At 40.2% G+C, this 22468-nt stretch overlaps 1 protein-coding gene and 1 pseudogene across 1 annotated transcript; both read right to left on the reverse strand.

The window, feature by feature from the left end:
- Positions 1-6758: 6758 nt before the first annotated feature.
- LOC137968470 (uncharacterized) lies at positions 6759-7952 on the reverse strand (annotated as a pseudogene).
- An 8126-nt stretch (positions 7953-16078) lies between these two features.
- Positions 16079-17508, reverse strand: LOC137968471 (G2/M phase-specific E3 ubiquitin-protein ligase-like). The gene is made up of 2 exons (XM_068815037.1): positions 17001-17508; positions 16079-16560 (listed from the first exon to the last, which is right to left on the reverse strand). Exons 1-2 carry the CDS (start codon positions 17506-17508, stop codon positions 16079-16081), a joined length of 990 nt encoding a protein of 329 aa, XP_068671138.1.
- Between the last annotated feature and the right edge of the window lie 4960 nt (positions 17509-22468).

Genomic DNA, 22468 nt, shown 5'->3' on the forward strand with positions numbered 1-22468 from the left:
CTAGTCGTGACACTAAACATTCCAGCCAAGGAGTGGCAACTTTCACACTGTTCCAGATTCCAAAAAGGAAATGCAAGTTAGGTCACCAGAAATTAGATAACATTTAGAAGACCTTAAATATTTTCTGACTTGTGTAATAAATGCATCCCAGGAGCTCAAAAAATTGCAGTTTACAGTTCCCTTAACCTCTCCCTTACCATTTACCATCCCCGAAGAAGCGATGGTAGCCACAATAAATATTACAACTTGGTGAACCAGTATGAAAACAAAATCTAACAACAAAAGTAAAATTTGTTTTCCCACTGCCGTCAACTTCGCCTTTAGACTTGCATGGTTCTTAAACTCTCTCTTCTAAGGTACTTGTTAAAAAAGGATAATTTTTCGCAAGAATGTGCACAGCAAAGAATATATCAATCTACTCGTGCTGGCCACATTCCTATAGTAATAACATAAAACAATTTATAGTACTAGAATTGGCAACATACCTAAAAAATGTGTCTGAATTTTCTCGTCCAGAGTATTTGGCTTGGCTATTTTCTCAGGCAAGGGAAGATCAGCGCCTTCTGGAAACGGGGTTGAAGTTTTTCTTTTTCTGCTTTTCTACCCTCTTTTAAGTGGGGTTTTGTGCATCGTGGTATCTGTTAAGGTACTAAAGTTGACAGCATTTTCAGCCGCGTCCACAGTGACTACCACCGTAGGGGCACTCATTGATGGCATTGATGTACAGGCCGATTGAATCAGCTCTCTGCATTTGTGTGAAAACTCTTTTCCACTTTGAGTATCCAAAGGTTCTCTGCAAAATCATCATTCTTGTGAAATTGGAAATTATCGAGAGCGAATGTCATGTCTAACTTTCCACTTGGGGATAACATGTCCGTGAAGGTGATCTGTTGAGTTGGGGTTTGGTTGATAAAAAATTTAGGATTTAAGGCTTCAACAAAACTTTGAGCTTAGCAAAGCAATGTAAATTACTTAAGTAAAAGGCTCCAACAAATAAGCATATGCAGTCCCAGTAGTTTTACAAGTGTCAAATAGCAGAGATTGTTTTCGCCATGGTACGATCTACTCGTGGGACACACAGTACACAGGCACTGAAATACCTTGTCATGGCTGTAAACACTTGGGTTTTGGTCCATTACAACATCAAAGAAAGGAACTCACTACAACAAGATCCTTATCCCGCCCTCTGGCTGGGCTTGCATCCCAAACTTGTTCCATTAAGTTCTCTTTTTCGTTTCACTGACTTTGTTTGGCATAATCTTAGAAAAAAGAAACCAGATGCTTAATAGTGCCAGGACAACTTTTCTTTCGGATCTGACAAATTGACATTATTTGGCTTTCACTTTCAATTCCCAGTTAGCTTTGTAGCCTCACTCGTATTTCATATAACACGTGTATCTGATATTAGACAAGCAGATGACCTCTGGCGATCGCATTGTACATACCGTATAATTAAACACTGGAAGCTCCTGTTCTTGACTCCTTGTTACGCGCCTTCAATAACAACACATGGTGTCAGAAGTGAGGATTTCAAAGTACCTTCGCAAAATTTCGCATGAATGCCCAAAACTGCAGATACTAGGACAGGAACAAAAACGGAGGAAACAAACACGCCAAGTATTCCAAGCACATCATTGTAATGACAGAGGAAACAACTTCTTAGCAGGGTTTAATCCACACGAGCCATCAGCAAGGTCCAACGATGGCCATGGCAGCCACAAATTTAAGTATTCCTCCTCCAGTATATTTCAATCCGAAAACAGGTGACTGAAATCAATGGATTTCACACTATGAGTTATTCGAAACAGCCTCACAACGCGATGGGTTGTCAGATAAAGTGCGAATAAATACCCTATTATATGTCATGGGAAATAACGCCGTCGATGTCTATCAGAGCTTTAAGTATCACTTTACAGGGAAAGTTACATTAGTCTTCGAAAGAACGCAGTTCATTCAACGCTTACAGCAAGACAAAGAACCTGTCATGGCCTTCATAGAGGATCTTCGAAAACGAGCCAATCTCTGTGCTTTTGGGGAACTTCGAGACCAGATGTAACTGTCATTCCCGAGGATCTTTTCCACCAACACCGTTTAGGCCGACTTCAGGGCACTTCCAAAAAGTTATACGCAGCTGATCAAACAGGGCTTCGAGTAGTCGGCACCATTCGTAAAGATATCTCTAGTTGAAGCCAAGCGCCAAAACATTCGCCATAACTACTCCCAGACGTATCCCTTTGCCTATGAAGACCAAAGTGAAAGCAGAACTGGCAAGAATGGAAAAACTTGGGGTTATCAGAAAAGTCGAGCAGCCAACAGAGTGTGCAGGGATGGTCACAGTCCCTAAGCCAAACGGAAAAGTCCGAATATCTGTAGATCTGACGAAGCTAAATGAAAGCATATGTAGGGAAACATACCCTTTTCCAAAGATTGACTCCCTCCTTGGAGAGATCGGAGATTTCTGGCAGGAAAAATAGGCAGAAAATTCTCAACTTCCTACCATGTTTCTAACCCCCTTCGGTAGATATTGCTAGCAACGACTTCCTTTTGGTTTGAAATCAGCACCTGAACGATTCCAGAAGAGAATGCTGACCGAGTTAGAGGGCCTGGAAGGTGTAATTTGCATCATGGATGATATCCTGGTACACGGGAAGACCCAAGAACAGGACGACGCTCGACTTGAAGCAGTGCTACGAAGACTAACAAAGGCACAAATTACCTTAAATCCCGAAAAGTGCCAATTTTCAAGAAGACATCTAAAGTTCGCGGGCCACACGCTAAGCGCCCAGGGGATTGGTCCAGACAGGGATAAGACAACAGCAATTGAAAAGATGGAAAGCCCACAGAATGTTCCTCGGGCAATGATAAATCATCAGCAGAAGTTTAGCAGAAATCTCTCGGATAAAACAAGTCCACGTCGAGATCTCCTTTCGAGCAAAAATGAATGGCACTGGGCCCAGCGCAAGAAACCGCCTTTCAACGTCTGAAGAACGACATGAGCGAAGCACCAGTTCTTGCTCACTACTGTCCAGAAAAGGATACCATAGTCTCTGCTGATGCCTCATCATATGGATTAGGCGTGGTGCTGTTACAAGTTCAAGACAATGGCTCCTCAAAGGCTACAGCATATGCTTCAAGATCTTTGACTTCCACAGAACAAAGATATGCCCAGATAGAAAAGGAAGCCCTGGCAACTACATCCTCGGAAAAGAGTTCAAAATCAAAACAGACCACAAGCCGCTAATACCACTGTTGGGGTCAAAATGTCTTCAAGACCTGCCTCCCAGGATTCAAAGATTCGGGATGCGACTCATGCGCTATTCATACCAAATAGTTCATGTCCCTGGAAAAGACCTCACTACTGCTGATAACCTATCAAGAGCTCCACTTCACCAAAGTCTCACGAAAGAAGAGACTAAACTAAACGAGGAACTGAACCTGTATGTGTCACATGTTATTGAGAGCCTGCCTGCCACTGAACGCCGTCTGCAGGAAGTACGTTCTCATCAAGATGAAGACGAAATTTGCCTAAAGCTAAAAGAATTCTGCAGAGAGGGTTGGCCGGAGCAACATAAAGTGAACGATGCGCTCCAACCCTACTGGCAATGTAAGGGAGAAATTACCGTTCAACAAGGCATTCTGATGAAAGCTGACAGAGTCATCATTCCCTCTGCATTAAGACTCGAAGTGCTGGACAAGATACATACTGGACACCAGGGCATCAAAAAGTGCCGGGAGAGAGCGAAGCGCGAAGTGTGGGGGCCAGGAATCAACAGACAAATTGAGGAACTCGTTAAGGAGTGCCCCACCTGTATAAAGACTAGAAGAAACCATGCAGAGCCAATGATTCCTTCGAGACTACCCAAGCGGCCATGACAAAAAGTCGGAACTGATTTATTCGATTGGAAAGGACAGGAGTTCGTCCTTGTGGTAGATTACTTTTCGAGATACTGTGAGATTGGTGTATTACGCAAATTAACATCACAGGAAGTGATCGGTCACCTTAAAGCAGTCTTTGCACGTCATGGGATTCCAGAAACCGTTGTCTCTGATAATGCACCACAATATTCCTCAGCGGAATTTTCAAGGTTTGCTCATGAATGGGGATTTACGCAAACCACAAGCAGTCCGAAGTACCCTGAAAGCAACGGCGAAGCCGAACGTATGGTCCAAACTATGAAGAACCTTCTTACCAAGGCCAAAGATCCGTACGAAGCTGTGCTTGCGTACAGAGCCACTCCACTGGAGAACGGTTACAGCCCAGCTGAACTGAGCATGGGAAGGAGATTGCGCACAACCTTGCCTGCGATTCCGTCTAAACTGGCACCCAAATGGCCATAGTTAGATAAACTGAGAGAAAAGGAAGACCAAATCAAGGCAAAACAAACGAACGGGTACAACAAGCGTCACGCAACTGGTGACAGAGTCTATATCCCAGACAGAAAAGAGAATGCAGTTGTTGTAAACCAAAGTTCTGAGCCTCGTTCCTATTTTGTAGAGACCGATAGTTATGTAGTTGTACGAAGGAACAGGCGGCATTTGACTCCAAATCCAAAGGAAATGATCTCATCACAAAACCCCTCTCCAGCCCCAGCGGTTACATCAAAAGAGCCGGTTTTAGAGACCTAATCCTATCTCTTGAGATCACCTAAACAATCATGCGGTTCAACTCGCGTTACCACTACTCTTCCCGGGATACACATAAACCCTCCTGAGAGACTACAATCTTGGACAGAATAAAATGGAACAGAAATGCCCCCTCTCCCCCAAATCAAGGATGAAGCCATGTGAAAGGCCAAAACACGCCATTTTCTCATCATTGATTTTGGGGGGAGGGGTGGTCTCAATGTTCCATTTAATCTGTCCAAGATTGTATGAGGGGCATCTACGTCACGAAATCAAGGGTTTGGTCAATTACGAGGCCGTATGTCAACACATTTATCGCCCGAAATCACTGGCCTCTGACGCAGTCACGCGCGTCGTTATGTTACTATGTCGAGATATTACATGGTAGATATTTTTAGGGATACAGAGCGCATAAAAGGGTCACCTTAAGTGAAACTTTACTACTAAATTAAAGAATAAGGGTATATCTCTAGAACTGAAGAAAAAATGCCATTGAGAAAAAGAATACCTGAGGAAACAAAAACAAGTGTTAGATTTCTGAAGGCCACTACTGATCTTACTTTGAAAGAGATTGTTCAGCGGTGCAAAATTTCCAAAACAAGTGTGCACCGCTTGATAAGTACAAGAGACACAGCGCCTGAAAACAATAGAAGTTTATGTGGCCGGAAGAGAAAAGTTAACCCTGAACAAGAGGAATTAATTGTTGGAAGCATTACTGAATTGAGAGATAAAGAGGGTTCGTTTTCATCCCGGCATTTGATGGAACGGACGGAAATTTGTCATGTCACTGATCGAACTGTTAGACGTCTTCTTAACAGAAATGGTTACTTCTTCCTGCAGGCACACAAAAAGGGGTTGATGAGTGAGGCGGACAAAGAAAAGAGGGTTGCATTTGCCCAAACGATGCAAGAAAACTATCCCCCAAATGTATGGACACACTCCATCGCCTTTTACTTGGATGGTGTTTTGTTCGTCTACAAGACGAACCCAATGGACCAAGCCCGTGCTCCTAAAGGGAAGAAAGTCGGAACGGGAGGAAAGGTTGCCAAATTTATAGTTGCAATAAGTTTCGGAAAAGGAGTAGTAATTTGTGAAAGATACGAGACAATGAACGGCAATTTCTTTGCTTCTTTCATTGATAAGAATTTTAACATCATGTTTTCGTATTCTGACAAAGGATTGAGTCGAATGTGGCTTCAGGACGGTGATCCATCTCAAAACAGCAGAGCAGCCTGGGACGCTATGGTTTGTTGTCGTGTCCCTGAAATTATAGGAAGCAATGGCAAAAGACTCAAGTATTAAAGTAGCGCTTTTAGCTTTGTTGCACAATTAATGGTTTTACATGACATCAAAACGTTTAAGGCACGATTTACGAGGTGTCTGATACGATTTACGTCTGCTTTGAGACGCTTTTCAACGGTTTAACTCGATTAACAAGCAATTGAAATAAAGTGTCTGCCTGATCAGTCACTTTACTGACTTGACGTGAAAATCGTGAAAAATCGACAAAATTCGTTGGTACCAGCCCATAAATCGTGCCAATCAACATTTTTGTGAACGTAAATCATGCTCTACTTTTCATCATGGAAAAATCAGAAGATAGACCTGGTAAAAATCGCCAACAAGTTTAAGGGAGCCGCAAAAGGAATTCTTAAAATTCCCAAGACTGACTAAGCTCTGTATGGCTAGCACAGAGACGTATAACGCTATTTGTAAATGGATTGGTATTCGATGGTTGAGGGTTTGAATCCTCCTTCCATCAATATCAATGTGTTTATTTCTTTTTTATTGTTTTTTTTTTTGATAGGCTTCCTATTTGAAACGCAGGTTTACGAGAATCATTACAGTCAACTTTTAAGTATTCGAGGTGCCAAATTTTTTATTCATCCAGCAGTCTTTCTGAAATTAATTTTTATCACTGAAAAAAACGAATGAATGAGCAATGAATTAACTTGTGAAGCAACGCTGTCCAAGTAATTTTTAGGAGTGTGTTGCCCATCATAAAGAATCAATATCTCCTACATTGTAGTAATATTCCAATTCCAGAATAACAATTCTTTAATTGATTGACAAAGGACAAATACAATAATTCAAATAATTTTAATGTATTGAGTTCTTCGCAGTGATCCTGCTGGCTATCGATCCAAAAGAAATTCGGCAAAGCATTTTGCACATGAAGGAACTGTCAGTTGCTCACTTTCTCTAATTTGTCTTTGGAACTGGAAAGAGTACCAGCATACCCCCATCATTTCAGTCTCTCTTTCATCGATAACCCCTCCCCTCACATAAACAATATCGTGCTTGGTAGTACAAAATATTGGGGTGTCCCTTTTAAACTCTAGATCGCATGAAAAATATGACTTTGGGGCAGGAAGATGTACTGGCTGACCCTCGAGCATAAGAAGTAAATCATGCCACTGAATGATTTGGGGGTTCCATCTAAAGTCGTGTAAAAAAATGACCTCCGCTTTTTCAGCTCCCACCCGCGCGAAATTAGATGTTGCGGGATTACAAAAAGACCTATAAATAATGTTTAATGGGTTAAGAAGAAACGTTTTGCCAGTGTTTGCAGGACCCTTTAGAAGAATGTTTCGAAATTTCCCCCTTCCTTTTTCAAGAAGATTTCTTACAGCTTCACTAAATGCTTCTCTCGACACATTGTTCCACAGCAGGATCTGCTCAGCACACTGCAGCCACCTTCCATTGCATCCCTCGGTGCAAGGATCTTCCACGAATTTCTGTAAGATCTCTAGCCTTGACATTTTGCTTCTTCGGAGCCCTTCACTTGACCTCCCCATGTCCCAAGCCGTGGAGATAACTTCCTCAACCACCCTGTTCCCCCTGTTCATCACGAATTCCGTTAAGTCAGTTTTGCCCTCAGATTTTTGTTCATGCGCCAATGCAAGTAGCTCTGTTCTATTCTAGATGTTTTTTTCAACGATTATGTTCGAAACCCTGAAACAACTTAGGCGCTGTGATCGCCTACGTTTGCTAGTTTTGTTTGCTCGCCTGGGATTCTCTTCCGTGTCTTCTTCAACGTCCTCTTCGCAGTCTTCGTTGCCTGTGGATTCTGCTGACGAATCGTCGAGTGCAGGTAACCGTCTTTTAACACGAGCTTGACTCGCCGACATTGTTCTTGGTGGACCACGATTTGCCAAATCAGGATGATATCGAGATTGAATGAAACTGTCATCTTCTTTTGTTGTGTACAACCAAGCAGTGTAGTAATTTGCGTGACGGTTGGAAAAGTGCATGTATACATTCCACTTGCTCTTTAAATAGTCTCGAATCGGCAGCCATCTCCTGAAGCGGTCTAACTTTAGCGCCATGTGGTAGTGCTTCCCTCCCTTTTTAGGTCCATTCCAGAAGTGCAAGTTGCTAGTGCCAAACAACGTAAAAGCTAATCTTTATTCTTTGAGCATCTCTTCAGCGAAGAAACAGAGTCTATGAAACAATAAACTTATTTATTAACATTCACAACTAACAATACTGTCACAAAACAGGAAATTGATAATAACAGGAAAGGAGTAGAAGGTGTCAAAAATGTGCTCAGATAAAAACTCAACACGCAGACAAAAACTCGTCTAGAATAATTTTTCAGATACCCTATCTTTTCTCCAAAAATACTAGCCTCCATCAATCTTTTTTAAAACGAATTGCTTTCTTTGTACAAAAGAGCTCAGACAAGTAAAGCCCATTGCACATGAACAAGTTTTCATTGACAAGTGTCAATGACAGTGTTCATATGCTCATGTGTATGAACGACAAATTTTCTTTGGCTTGTGGTCTGGGTGGTACTTTACTCATGCAATATGAGCACTTGAAGAGACATATGAATTGAAGGGGGTGGGTTCACCCTTAAGCAACGCAACGCTAAGAAAAGAAGATGAGGAAGTTTTCACAACTCTTTCCGGTCAGTACAATACGATATTCTGAACATACTTGATAATAGACGTATGCGATGATGTCTGGGTTGTTTTGTTGCTGTTCACGAACATATTTCGATTTACGTTGCAGTATGGATGCCACTTTTTTTGATGAAGTTCTGGAAAGGGTTAAGCCCTATGTTACAAAGCAAAACACCACTATGCGTGAATCCATATCTGCACACGATAAACGTGTCACACTACATTTTCTGGCCTCTGGGCAAACATATACGCAACTGAGATATATGTCTGTGTCTGCAATTGCTGAGTTTGTTCCAGAGATGTGTCAACCTTTGTATGATGTAGTGAAAGAGAAGTACATGAGTGTGTCATCCTCAAGATCACAATGGTTACAGTAGGCTGATGAATTCGAGTCAAATGGCAGTTCCCCCATGCAGTGGGAGCTATTGATGGAAAACACATCAATGGTAAAGCCCCACCTAACGCTGGCTCTTAGTATTACAAGTACAAAAAACAATTTAGTTTTGTCCTGTTAGCAATTGCAAATGCAAATGCACAGTTTATTGTTTTCGATTTGGGTTCAGCAGGCAGTCAGCCAGATGGTGGAATTTTTAAACATGGTAGTCTGGGGGCAATATGTAAATCTGTATATTTCCCTCCACCAGACAAGGTAGGGCAGAGTGGAGTTTCTGATATTCCCTATATTATATTAGGCGATGAAACATTTGCACTCGATCAAAATCTCATGAAGCCATATCCACATAGAACTGCCATAGGCGATGAAAAAGTTTTCAATTATAGTCTTTCTAGGGCAAGAAAAATAGTAGAAAATGCATTTGGCATACTTTGTGCTAGGTTCAGAGTATTGCTACGTACCATGGTATTATATGTTTCAAATGCCATGCAAGTTGTCCGAGCATGCGTTGTTTTACACGATTTCCTCATGACAAAAAAATGCAGAATCTAATGTCCCCCAGGATTCCTGGACAGTGAGAATGAAGTGGCCAAAGTCACACCAGGTGGGTGGCGAGACCTGATAGATAATTCTACTGCTTATACAGACATGATACCAGCTCCAAGTGGGAGGTCATCAACCCAACAAGCCAGAGAAGGACAAGAACTTCTAAAATAATACTTGGGCTAGGACTGAGTGACTTTTTCCCCTGCAATTTGTATTTTGTTTTGAACTTAACAATGGCCTGTAAAAGAGTGGCATGATTTTTGTTTGTCATACTTCTGTAACACCCAATAAAATATTGTTACACTACTGTTTAACTGTGTTAAAACCCAAAGGCAAGATAAACAAACAGTTATATAAGAATACAACTTTCTGGAATATCAAATGTAGCACAGTGCAGTTAGTTTCACAAGGAACCTTTTAATTATGAAACAAGCAGCAGACTAAAAGTTATGGTAATTAGTGCCATGTCCTTCATATGTATTAAAGAAGGTACATAGGCTGGGAGGCCTGCTGTTGCATTGCATGTTTTGTTGTTTGAAATGTAGCTGATTGAACAGCAAATTTTGAACGACATTGTAAGCCTCATTTTTTATTGCACATGTAGAATTGGCATCATCTCTTCCAAACATATCCCATTCATCATCTTCCTTGGAGGCTGGCTGCTCCTTTGGCTAGCTCACTTAACGCTGATGCTGCAGTGTCCATGCATTGTGCATTTTTTTTTCTTTTTCCTTGGTTGCTGACTGATTGTTGCGGCTTGTGGGCTCGTCTCACGTTCTGCTTCATCAAGATCATCAGAAAAACTGCTACTTGGTTGCACTAGGAGATTCACATGACGTGACATTGGAAATGGTTGTATGATTTGACACAATGACATCTTCTAGGAGAGAACATTCTTCAAAATCCTTCCATTTAGGGACATATATATCACTTCCAATAGCCTCAGACGTCTTCACTTTTCTTAGATCTTCTCTATAGATGTATAATAACCAAATCAATGCGTGCACTCTGACTGGTCAATAAGGTATGTTTTATTGTGCCAGTAAACTCATGGAAAAATTGTGCGTCTTCTGAATTGTTATATAAAAGGAATAGACCACAAGTTTCTATGGTTTATAGGCAAGATAAACCACTTGGGATGTTGGAAAAACACTTGAAGAATTCATAAATCACTTGCCTGCGGCTCATGATTTACGAACTCTTCTTGCGTTCTACCAACAACCTGTGTGATTTATCAGCCTATAAACCATAGAAACTTGTGGTCTGTTGCTCAAGAAGTTCGCAGACTCTGGATTTTACCTTAGAGCAAAATTAAAATTAGATATGTTGCCAACACATCATGCATCCATTGATGATTATTTGAAATGAATGGCAGAGAATCCAACAGTGAAGTATGTCAGATTTTTGTTTTGTGTGACCCTGTTGATATTAGTTTCGGGTGTGCAGGTGACCTCTCCATTATTGTGTTGCATGTAAATAGTCTGTTTTGCAAATTGTGCAACTTTTTCGGAGTTGAATGTATTCAATTGCTTGATTATTAACATTGGCCATGGCAAAATCACGGGCCGACGATGAACTGTACATCGATCGCTTATATTTGTTTACTCTTTCTTTTCCTAAATTACACCTCAAGTGTTGCTAAAAAAATGATGCTCTTTTATGGAAAATTGAGATTCAGTTCGTTTTTTTTTGGCTGTGGAGCTCTAGATCATTTATCAACTGGAGCCAACAGTTCCAACAGCGTACGGATTCCTCGAGACGTTTTCAGATGTGGTCAATGGAGCTTTGACAGCCCATACAATTTGCTCGATGAATCAACCGCCATAACAGTTTCAAAGAAATTGATCATTTTCTTTTAAGTACATATTCGAGGGGAGGGGTAAGACGTTATTTTTGTTCAATGTAGAAATCTGAAAGGGTACTGCAGCATCAATTAAGAGGCAATAGACCGAATATTAATTCTTGAATATCCAGAGGACGCCCAAATTTGAAAACCTGGATACATCTCTGTTCACTGACTTGTTACTGTTTGACCACTTTAGAAAGAGACTAAAGTTCGATCCATCTTTATGGTACGGTGTTGATGTTGAAGTGGTGGATGAGCTACCATGTGATATCAACGGTGCAAGAGTATTTCAAGTCTGCTATGATAAAGCTGAACGCAAAGTCTGAGGTGGGCACACTTGGAAATCACGGGTCACCTCAAGTCGGAAGAACTTCCATGTTCAGTCTTGCAATAGTTGTTACCTTTGCCCAAGAACTGTCCCTACAAATGTGTGTTGTTATTGAAGGTGCATAACAAGGAATCAAGAACAGGAGCTTCCAGTGTAATTATACGGTATGTACAATGCGATCGCCAGAGGTCATCTGCTTGTGTAATATCAGATACACGTGTTGTATAAAATACGAGCGAGGCTACAAAGCTAACTGGGAATTGAAAGCTAATCCCACATCCCCCTTTCTAGACATTTAAATCTTGAATAGTTCTGAAATATATAGTTCTTGAGTATATATATAGTTCTAGTGGAAACCTACAATCTTGGACAGATTAAATGGAACATTGAGACCACCCCTCCCCCCAAAATCAATGATGAGAAAATGGCGCGTTTTGGCCTTCACATAGCTTCATCCTTGATTTGGGGGAGAGGGGGCATTTCTGTTCCATTTTATTCTATCCAAGATTGTCTGTTATCTTGGCGTTACTACAGTAGTAGCGTCAATTAAAAGTTATGCGTGATTCGAGAGCACAGCGGCTTCATTGCTAACTGAGCTGAACGACACTGGAAAAAGAGATTGCAAGTGGAATTTCTTATTAGCTGTTCATGTACTTTTTGTGTTTAATTAGGAATAAATAGTATGTGTTTAAAAGCATGTTCTGATCGGTGTGAAATTGTAAAATATTCAGCTTTCACGAAACGACGGCTTCGGTAATGATTGCGCTGGAAATTTTAATGAGCGCAACGATTGAAGATTTCTCCTCGAACTTGCGAGATACGTTTGTCAGAACATATCGGTAAAATGGAGTTGCTTTCGCAATATTTATCCAGCAGTGAAAGTCAATCAGAAAGCCTTTTTTAAACAATTAGAGCCATCGAAAGTGTGGAGCGTGTACCTACTGACTTACAGCCAAGCTGATCTCAGCATTTTTCCGGACAGACAATCGTTCGCGGATGCAGTTTGTGAAGCAGTTTCGAATTGTAAGGGGCCGAAATCAAAAGTGGTTCAGTTGTCTTGCTGCCAGGCTCTCCACAAACACGACCTGTGCACTTACGTTGTCAAGGAGCTAATTAGAGGAACATCATTTCATGAAACTGATCAGAATATCAAGTTGTGATCTGATGGCTTAATGCAATGAGTGTCTTTTCAGCGTGTAACGTTCCAGTTTTAAAGGATAACTCCCAAATTTGGAAGGAAAGGAAATTACTGCCAGTCCGGTTTTTTACTACTTCAGATCGTTATTGATTGAGTCACAAACTTTTGCCTGATAGGTAATAAGTGAGATCATAGCACTAGCTGATGACCAAGATTTGGTTATGGAGCAAGATCCTGAAGATGTCATGGTGAAGAAACATGAGGACGTTGAAATGGAACAGGAAATACACGAATGTGTAGGTGATGAACTGCAAGCTGGTGTGTGGGAGCCTACTGTGATAGGAGGGTTAAACAAGGCTGCTGATGTTCAGCTGCAGGAGGCTGAAGTTAATCAGGTGGATGATGTGCAGGTTCATATACATGTGGCTGAGGTGGCTCAGGTGACTGAGATGTTGCAGGAAGATCAGGTGATACAACCAGCTGGGGAGATAATGGCACTCAGGGAAGTGGATGTAGGATGGCGAGTCATTAGAAGGACAGATTCCTGATTTGGAGAAGGTAAACAAGGTTCCTGAGGTAGGTCTACAGTGGAGATAGTTTGACATATTCTTGGTGTAAAAAAATATTTTGATCTTAATATCTTTCTTACATAGTTTTTGGCACTCACGGTAATATCTATTTTATGCCGGCGCCCTTTGCAATCATTTGCTCTCCTTTAGTTGACCAAAGAAGACACATTTGAAACAATTCAATTTAATGGTGAATACTGGGCATTCTCTGGCTAAAAACATTAAAAATTGCAAGCTTTCGACCACTAGAACTTATGGCGCGCCGTTTCGGACAAAAATACTTGTTGTAGAATATCTAATACATATACCAGATACATACAACTTATCTTGGGAAATATACAACTTGTTGGGCAAATAAACAGCTCTGTGTAAAAAGTACGACTTAAATGAAAAATGTACTGAAATTCGGAAATATAAAACTTGTGTTGTAAAAATAATACTTCGCACGCAGTGTTTTGGTCAGCTGACTGTTGCAAAAGCGTTGCACCTTAGGCAAGATGGCCGCAAGAAATATGTCGTCTGTCTTGTCGTGTGCAGAGCGTACAGCTTTTCTGGATGTGTTAAACGTACGAAAAGATATATATATCACGAATTTCAAAGGGACCACTGGAATCTCAGCAAAATGTTATGGATGACATCCTTCTAGCAGTTATCGAATTCCAAACACTTACTCAACGCTTAGAAGAACGACTTAGCTTAATTGATCATGTCATCAAAGAGAAGAGGGCGACAAACCCTGGTAATTCAAGAAGAACAACTGGATGGGTTAAGATCACTTGGGTTTTCATGGTCTGGTATAGCTAAAATGTTGGGTGTATCAGAAAAAACTATAAGGCACAGATGAGACAGTTAACAGTATGGCTCCTTCTCGGGAACTTTTCTCTGAAATAAGTGATGACGATAATCTAGTTGAACATGTCCTACAAATATCACCAAATTCTGGTGAAAAGATGATCATGGGCTGGTTTAGAGGAAGAGAAATCCGTGTCCAAAGGTGGAGACTTAGACAGTCAATAATGCGGGTGGACCCAGTCGGCAGAGAACTCAGGCAAAGAACTGTAACTAAGAGACGAGTTTACTCTGTGCCAACTCCAAATTCTTCGTGGAAAGAAATTAACTACAGGCATAAAATACTACTTAAGCTTATATTATGCCCACAAGATTGATTTTGGTGTTTGAGCTCATTAAAGTTAATCCTGGCAATGTTATGCAAGAAAATGAATGTCAGTTACAACTGAAACATGTTAAAAACGGTTGCATGTGTTTATTGCCTGCTGCAATGTAATGAAAGCCAATGCTTAAGGCATAAAATTAGGCCACTTTCACTCTTCATTTTTTAAATTAATCAGGTTTTGTAAAGCAAAGTCAATTATCTTAATTCCTCAGGCTTTAAAAGAAACTTTAAAAGTTGACTGAAATGGTCTAAATTATGCAATTTTGATAATACATTAAAGATAGCATTGTTCTGAATTGCAATTTTTTCCTTGATCTTAAAGTCACAATTGTAATCATGTGGTTGTTTTTTAGGCATCTTGATGGTCACCACAAATTAATAAGGTGGCGCATCGTCATCCATGGTGCCATAGATGGATTTTCCCGCACTGTTTTGTTCCTCAAATCATTCACAAATAATGAAGCATCAACAGTTCTGGACCTGTTTGTGGGAGCTACCAATATTTACCATATATGCACTGATTATGGGACTGAAAATGTGGATGTAGCCAGTCTTATGCTAACTCGATATGGTGTGGATTCCAAACCAGTGTTAACTGGACAATCAGTTCACAATCAGCGTATCAAGAGATTGTGGCATGATGTTCACAATTATGTAGTCTCTTACTATAAGAACATCTTTTACTTTTTAGAAGAAAGAGAGCTTTTGGATCCTAATGATGAAATAGATTTATATGCATTGCACTATATCTATATTCCTAGATTAAACAACACTATTGATCAATTTGTTATGCAGTGCAATAACCACCCACTGTCAAGGGAAAGAGGACACTCTCCTCTTCAGAAGTGGACAGAAGGATTTTATCAGTATGCACAATCTGATTACATTACTGTCAGGGAATTGTTGGATCCAAGAAGTGTTGATCACCATTATGGAATTGATGATAATGCACCCCTGCCTAAACTTCAGACAGAGAATCACATTGAAGTACCCATGTCTACAATCCAACTAACATAAAGGGAATTTTCTACTCTACTAAATGATGTGCACCCACTGTCTGATGATGGCGAGCATGGCATCTCCTTGTATAAGATTAGCAAGATATCTTTAATGAGAATATTAAACATGTAAATACATAAATAATTAGCATCAATGGCTAGCTAATCAATAACAAGGAACTGTGAAGGTGTCAGTTGATAGGAATCTTTGATTACAATACATGCTGCATTTCACAAATCACTGAGAAACTACATTCCCTACTTTCTCAAATCCCATAATATTCTTCTTTTACCCCGCAAAAACTTGGATATGCGTTGTTTACGATTTCTCTTAGGACATCTTCGTGTCCGAGGAGAAATTGCAAACATTGATTATGCAAAGTTTTTGGGATTTGAGAGAGTAGAGAATACTGTATATACTGAGTACAAAATGATACTCTCAAATTTGACTGTAATTGCAATGTTCCACTGTTTGTGATATGATAAAAAATGAAAACTTTAAAACAACAACATAAGTAAAATACTGATGCAAGTAATAATAAAATTAATGTTCTTTAGCATTTGCCAAAGCCAACTCCATTTTCTAAGGCATGTGTTAGAAGACTATTGAACTCTTTGGGGTCTTCAATTCCCCTTGGCAAAAACAGAGTTAAGGAGCAAGTTGAAGACCATGGATACCTCTTCACATTCTCTTCTGTTTCATAAAACTCAATAAGTATGGGACCATTAAAGCCCAGTGGCGGTACAGTGTCTGCCCCTGTGGTGAAAATCAAGAAGTCTTCCAGGGTCACACCGTTAACTTCCTCTTCTTCTAGGTCTTGCAGGTACAGGTCCAAGCAATATATTGTCTTGTCTTCCTTGTCTCTATCATTGGAACCCTTGTCTGAGTACATCATAGAGTACAATTTCTTGAAGCTTTGGGCACTGAGCTTTTGATTCTCCGCACCCAAAACAATCTTGAAAATGCCAGGGTTGTTCATCACCAGATCTCGAAAACCACTAATAGAGTTAAGGCCTTTATGGAATTGTTGGATTTCTGCATGGACAGAAAAAAACAAATAAATGTTTAGCTATTTGAAAAATAATTGTGTATAACAGCAACGTGTTATCACAGTCAAAACTTTGTTCAGTGGAACAACTGCTGAATGGCTTGCCATCTACCACACTGTTTCTAGGTGGTATCCAAGCATGTGTTCAAGTCATGCAAAGGCCCTTGTACCACTAATTTTGTAACAGTTGTAACACAATAAATTTAAAAGTACGTTGTGGAACAAAATGTAAGCCTAAGGTAAAGTTTATCTTATGAACCCAACCTAGTTTAATAAATGTATAATAAATATACATCTAATGGCAATGACCTGTACAATTGGATAATGGCAGGGTGGGGGGCTTAATAAAGAGGGTCTGGTGCAACGCTGCTCCTTACTAAATTGACACACACTAGTACCTGTTTAAGGAGGCAATGCTGGATCTCACTTTTCTTGCTAAAATCAGCTGTGAACACCCTGGAGTAGCCATGGTTTGCAATGAAATCACCACCTGACTCTTTTATGGCATTGCATTCTCCTTCACTGACACATCCCTGTAACCCTTTAAGGACCTCCTTGATTTCTTCATCACAGACGGCCTCGATTGCCTGACTTGTGTTAAATGGAAGATCTTTCATGACGGAAAATGCTTCTAGAGAAAGATATTTGGAACCAGGACCACCCTGGAGAACACTCAATGCCACCAACTTTCCAGCTAACTCATATTTATTTCCATGGAGCAGCTCCAGGTCATGGGAAAACCATGTACCATCACCTTGACAACTGCCATACCAACGTTTCAAGCTCTCATCATGCACTTCCGTAGTGGCTCTGATATACAACGGACCTTGCTTGGACACGTGTTTCGCCACCTTTCCAGTGAAAGGACCAGAGTTCAGTTCGACTATTTTATTGCCAACGGCTCTGAGCAGCATCTTAATTTCTTCTTCTTGCATTTCATCAGAAAATACCACCGCACTAGCAGCAAAGTTCTTGCTGTAGAGCGTCTCTATGAACTGTCCACGTGGGACTTCATCAACCTCGGAGATGGCAGTAGAACTACATCCTTTAAAACAGCTTTAGATACACTACTGGATCCACAAATGGCCGATGTCCCCTTCTTGTTTCCACACTTTTTCCCTTTCCTGGACCAGTTTGCACTTGGATTGAATACACCATTCGTGGCCCGACTCACAGATACTGATGCAGACGCCGCAGAGTGGCTTGAAGATTGCCCTCGGATGGTTGGAAATAATTGCCTTAAAGCGGCTTCCCTAGCTTCTGTTTTGTTTTCGTTTATAGCTTGATTCATCTTTGGAGCATCACTAGCCTCACTGCTGGATTCATTAAGCGAGATTACAGCCTCTACCAGTCTGTTCAACATGCGCTCTGCCATATTGAACAACTGATGGGAATTATATGTCGACAGGCCTTCTGGCTTTTGCGACAGTCAGCTGACCAAAACACCGCGGGCAAAGTATTATTTTTACAACACAAGTTGTATATTTCCGAATTTCGGTACATTTTTCATGTAAGTCGTACTTTTTACACAGAGGTGTTTATTTGCCCAACAAGTTGTATTTTTCTCCATAAGTTGTATGTTTCCCAAGATAAGTTGTATGTATTAGATATTCTACAACAAGTATTTTTGTCCGAAACGGTGCGCCATAAGAACTGTAGTCTTCAATGGTCTCCATCGATGATTCCTCAAAAGAACATCATAGCAGAAATTGAAGCTGCTATTCGCCACCTTCGTGGTGACACTAAAGATGCCATTCGAACCACCTCCGCCACCATCATCCATAGAGCCCGACCACCACTTCAAAAAAATCTTTCAAACTAAGAAACAAAAGCCCTTAACAACCTGAAGAAGGATCAATCTAGCGTTATTATGAAAGCTGATAAAGGCAATTCCTTCATGGTTATGGATAAATCAGACCACGACCATAAGATGGAATCCCTAGTCAGTGACCGAAATACCTATGAGTCAATTACGATCTCTCCGTTCCATGGTATTGAACATGAGCTAAATGCGAAGCTATCATCTCTAAAAAAACAACAAAAGGTAAATGTTCTAACATATTGGAGGCTTCACTCGGTTGATGCCATTCCGCCAGCCATTCGTGGATCTATTAAACACCACAAAGAGGGGAACTCCGTAAGACCCATCGTCACTTGTATTAACTCTACACTCTACAACACCTCAAAATTTGTCACAGACATCTTATCCCCTCTCCAAAATCGCAATGGATATTCAGTCTCGAATTCCCTACAATTTGCTTAAGAGATTTCAAATACTTGTATTCATGATGACGAAGTTGTAGTCTCTTTCGACATGGTTTCCCTCGTAACAAAGCATGCTACCATATAAAAAAACCGGAAGATGACAGCTCTCTCCACTCAAGGACAAAATAAGACATTGAAGATATTAGTTCTCTTTTAAACTTTGTTCTGTCCAACAATTATTTCACGTTTAATGTCAAAATTTACAAACAAATTCATGGCTGCGCCATGGGTAGCCCCGTTAGCCTTGTTGTTTCTAATCTATGCATGGAAGAGATTGAAGAATCAACACTTTCTGCCTCAGCTGTTGCCCCAAAAGTGCAGAAACGCTATGTTGACGATAGCGTTTGCATCATTAAGAAAGATGACGTGCCAGCCTTCCACAACATACTCAACAGTTTGGATCCTTACTATTGAACACAAGAACAATGGCCAAATTCCATTTCTTGACACTTTAGTATCTCCCCATAATGGCACCATCTATGTCGATGTTTACAGGAAACCAAACACACTGACAGATACCTAGATTTTAACTTCCACCATGACATTAAACACAAGGGAAGCACCACGGGAACTCTTTTACACAGAGATTTGATTCTCCTTAACACCACAGAAGGAAGAAATCGAGAACTTGACAAAGTCTATTGTCTTACAGTCCAACGGCTATCCTTCTAAATTATTCACAATATCAAGACAAGAAGAACCCGATCTTCCATGATTTCTACCCCCCAAGAATTAGTTGGTATGTTTTTCAAATTAGTGGAACCGCTCAAGCCATGCAACTCCTTTGCATCCCTTCCGTACATCAAAGATGTCACCAAACCCCTAACATGTTTGTTAAAAAAACGTGATATTAACGTTGTCAACAGGCCATTAAAAAACGCTCCATCAAGAATTTCCGATTCCTAATTCACGACCCCCATTAGCTTCACTTCCAGGACAATACTGCATACTTTTTAACAAAAAGTCTTAATCACCTAATTTTACTCTATTGTTATCATTTTTACATCGCTATGTATTCTTCGTATTTTTACTTCATTCATCTTTTTGCCAGTTGAAGACCACAGTTCTAGTGGTCGAAAGCTTGTAATTATTAATATTCTTAGCCAGACAACGCCCATTCAACCTTTTTTAATATCATCAATACAAGATGTGGCTTTTGGTGCATTTTAATTTATAGCAACGTTAATTGTGAACTATTTACAAGGGTAAAAATGTTATTTAAAAGATAAAATACCAAACATTTTTAACTTCATGACAGGTAACTCGTCTTACCTTGCAGATATGATGACTTAATTGACTCGAAAACATTCAGGAGTTTTTTTTTCTTTGTAATGACATTTTAAGCCTTGTAAATATATATTTTTTCTAAACCTTAAGTGAATGTCATGCACAATGTTCATATGTTTTTCACTGGCGAGTCTGACCGTTTAGTTTACATCATGACTGATTCCACAATGACATCACTTATTTTCTTCCTCATCAACAAATGGTGTGGCAATGGGTGGAGCAGCATGTTGTCACCCCCCTCCCGTTCTTTTTCCACTTTTCTTCCATCAGTGAATAACACTGTGAATAACAGAAGAAGAAGTAACATTGGGTTTTGACAGAATGTGACACTTTGTTTTAGCCTTTAAGAGCCACTGATCAATTGCAGAATCTGGGTGAAACTCTTTCGCTGCTGTGCCTGTGTCTTTAACTCGCAAGAGGTTGCTCAATGTTTCAGCCGATTCACATGTGGCAGTGAGCTTCTCCAACACAAGAATGTTATTTAGGTCATTGTGGTTACGTGCAAGCAGGGATGCATACACATCAGTGGGATTGAATGCTCTCTGTGTAGCCAAGAAGCTCTTCATTTCCTGCCACTCTTTAACAGCTCCATCGTTTTCGTCTTGGGAAAGAAGTGGGGCAAAATAATCAACTAGGTTTTGAACTTCCTCGTTACCATAACAAGCTCTTTCTCCTCTTTGAACAGGGAAATTTCTCTAATCAAAAACAGTCAAATCAGTGAGAGGTGGGCTGCTGACGCTGGCAAACCTTTTTTCAAGATACATAATGGTATCAGTCAAAAATCTTGGAAAACGTTCATAGTCTTTCAGTGAAACGTCTTGGCTTTTATTTTCTCCAGTCAGTCATTAGAAACTTTTCTCTCTTCTTTGTAGCTGCTCTTAAACTTAGTTTGGAACTTCCACAACTCTGTTGGGGGCCTACCATTCTTTAACAGCTCCAAGTTTGCTATGGCTGTGTCAAGTTTAATATCAGCTCTTTGGAAATTTTCAGTCAGTTCCTTTAAAATTGCAGTGATATCTAACATGAAGGATAGGAATTTTGCAAATTTTACTGTTGTGATTTCCTTTAATATCCCCTTGGCTTTGGCTGCATCTTCACCTTTCCCACTACTGTCACAGCAAGATTCGTCAAAGATTTCTGATACTGCATTGACTTTTCTTCTCTTCTTGGGTGAATAGTAATAACACTTGATAATTTGCCTTATAGTAAAATTACAATTTGATGTGGAACCTTTTTTTTTTGTATTTGCACAGCAACACCAGACTTCTTGCCCATTGTGACGCTTGCTCCATCGAAATTGTACCCGACTAACTTCTTTTTCAGTGTTTCTTCGTCAATATCAATTGTCTCCAAGCCGGTTCTAATTGCATTACAAACTCCACTTGCAGTTGCAGATTCAAGGCAAACAATGTCAACAAATTTTGTCCATGGCTGTCCTTGTTTGTCCACATAACGTACAAACACTGTCTCTTGTTCAATAATTCCTGCATCTGTTGAGCCATCTGACAGTAAAGAAAAAAACCTTGTCTCTTTCACTTCTCCCTTGGTTTTCATCAGCAATGCTGGTAATATACTGGCCACACATCTTCTCAATACGGTACATACTCTCCATCTTTACACCATTCTTTTCTTGGAGGTCACAGAGGCTGCCAAATGTTCTAAAAGCTAGTTCTTCCTTTCCCACAAAAAAGCAGTGTTCATGAGGACTCTGAGGTGGTGTCTGCTCTTTTCATCTAGGGAAGCTATCATTTAAAAAGACTCCGTGTGTAGCCAGACATGTCGAAAATGTGGTAAAAGAGGAAATAGAAAGTTTACACTGGCTAAAAATTCTTATCGTCTTGGACGTTTCGGCTACAACTGTTGCCTTCTTCAGCAAAGGATAAAAAATGCATATGTTTAATGGCGTCCTGTATAGTAATAATAAATATCTTGAAAAAATTCCTTAAGGTAACAAGTCACTAGTCCCAAGAGTATTATTAATGCCGCTAGAAGTTGTTAATGTTTTTGTATACGCTAGGCAGTGCTATGTGTTCGTTTATAGAGTTCTCATCTCGCACGGAGTGCCCCGCTTCAAGAATTAGTCTTTGTCGCCAACGTCGGTTACCTGCCAACCATTTCCACATTCTCCAAATCTATTTCGTGACTGTGGAACATATGATGTTTGGCCAACAAAGAATTTTCATCCAATGTTGCTATGGCCTTTGTGTGTTCGTTCACGCGTGTTTTTAGTGCGCGTAATGTCTGGCCAACGTAAACACAATCACAATCTTCTCATTTGATCTTGTACATGATTCCTCTGGAAGCTTGTTACCCGATTTTGTCTTTTGGTTTTTTGAGTATCTT

The sequence above is a fragment of the Montipora foliosa genome, chromosome 8, assembly GCF_036669935.1.
Source record: "Montipora foliosa isolate CH-2021 chromosome 8, ASM3666993v2, whole genome shotgun sequence".
Taxonomy (NCBI): Eukaryota; Metazoa; Cnidaria; class Anthozoa; order Scleractinia; family Acroporidae; genus Montipora; species Montipora foliosa.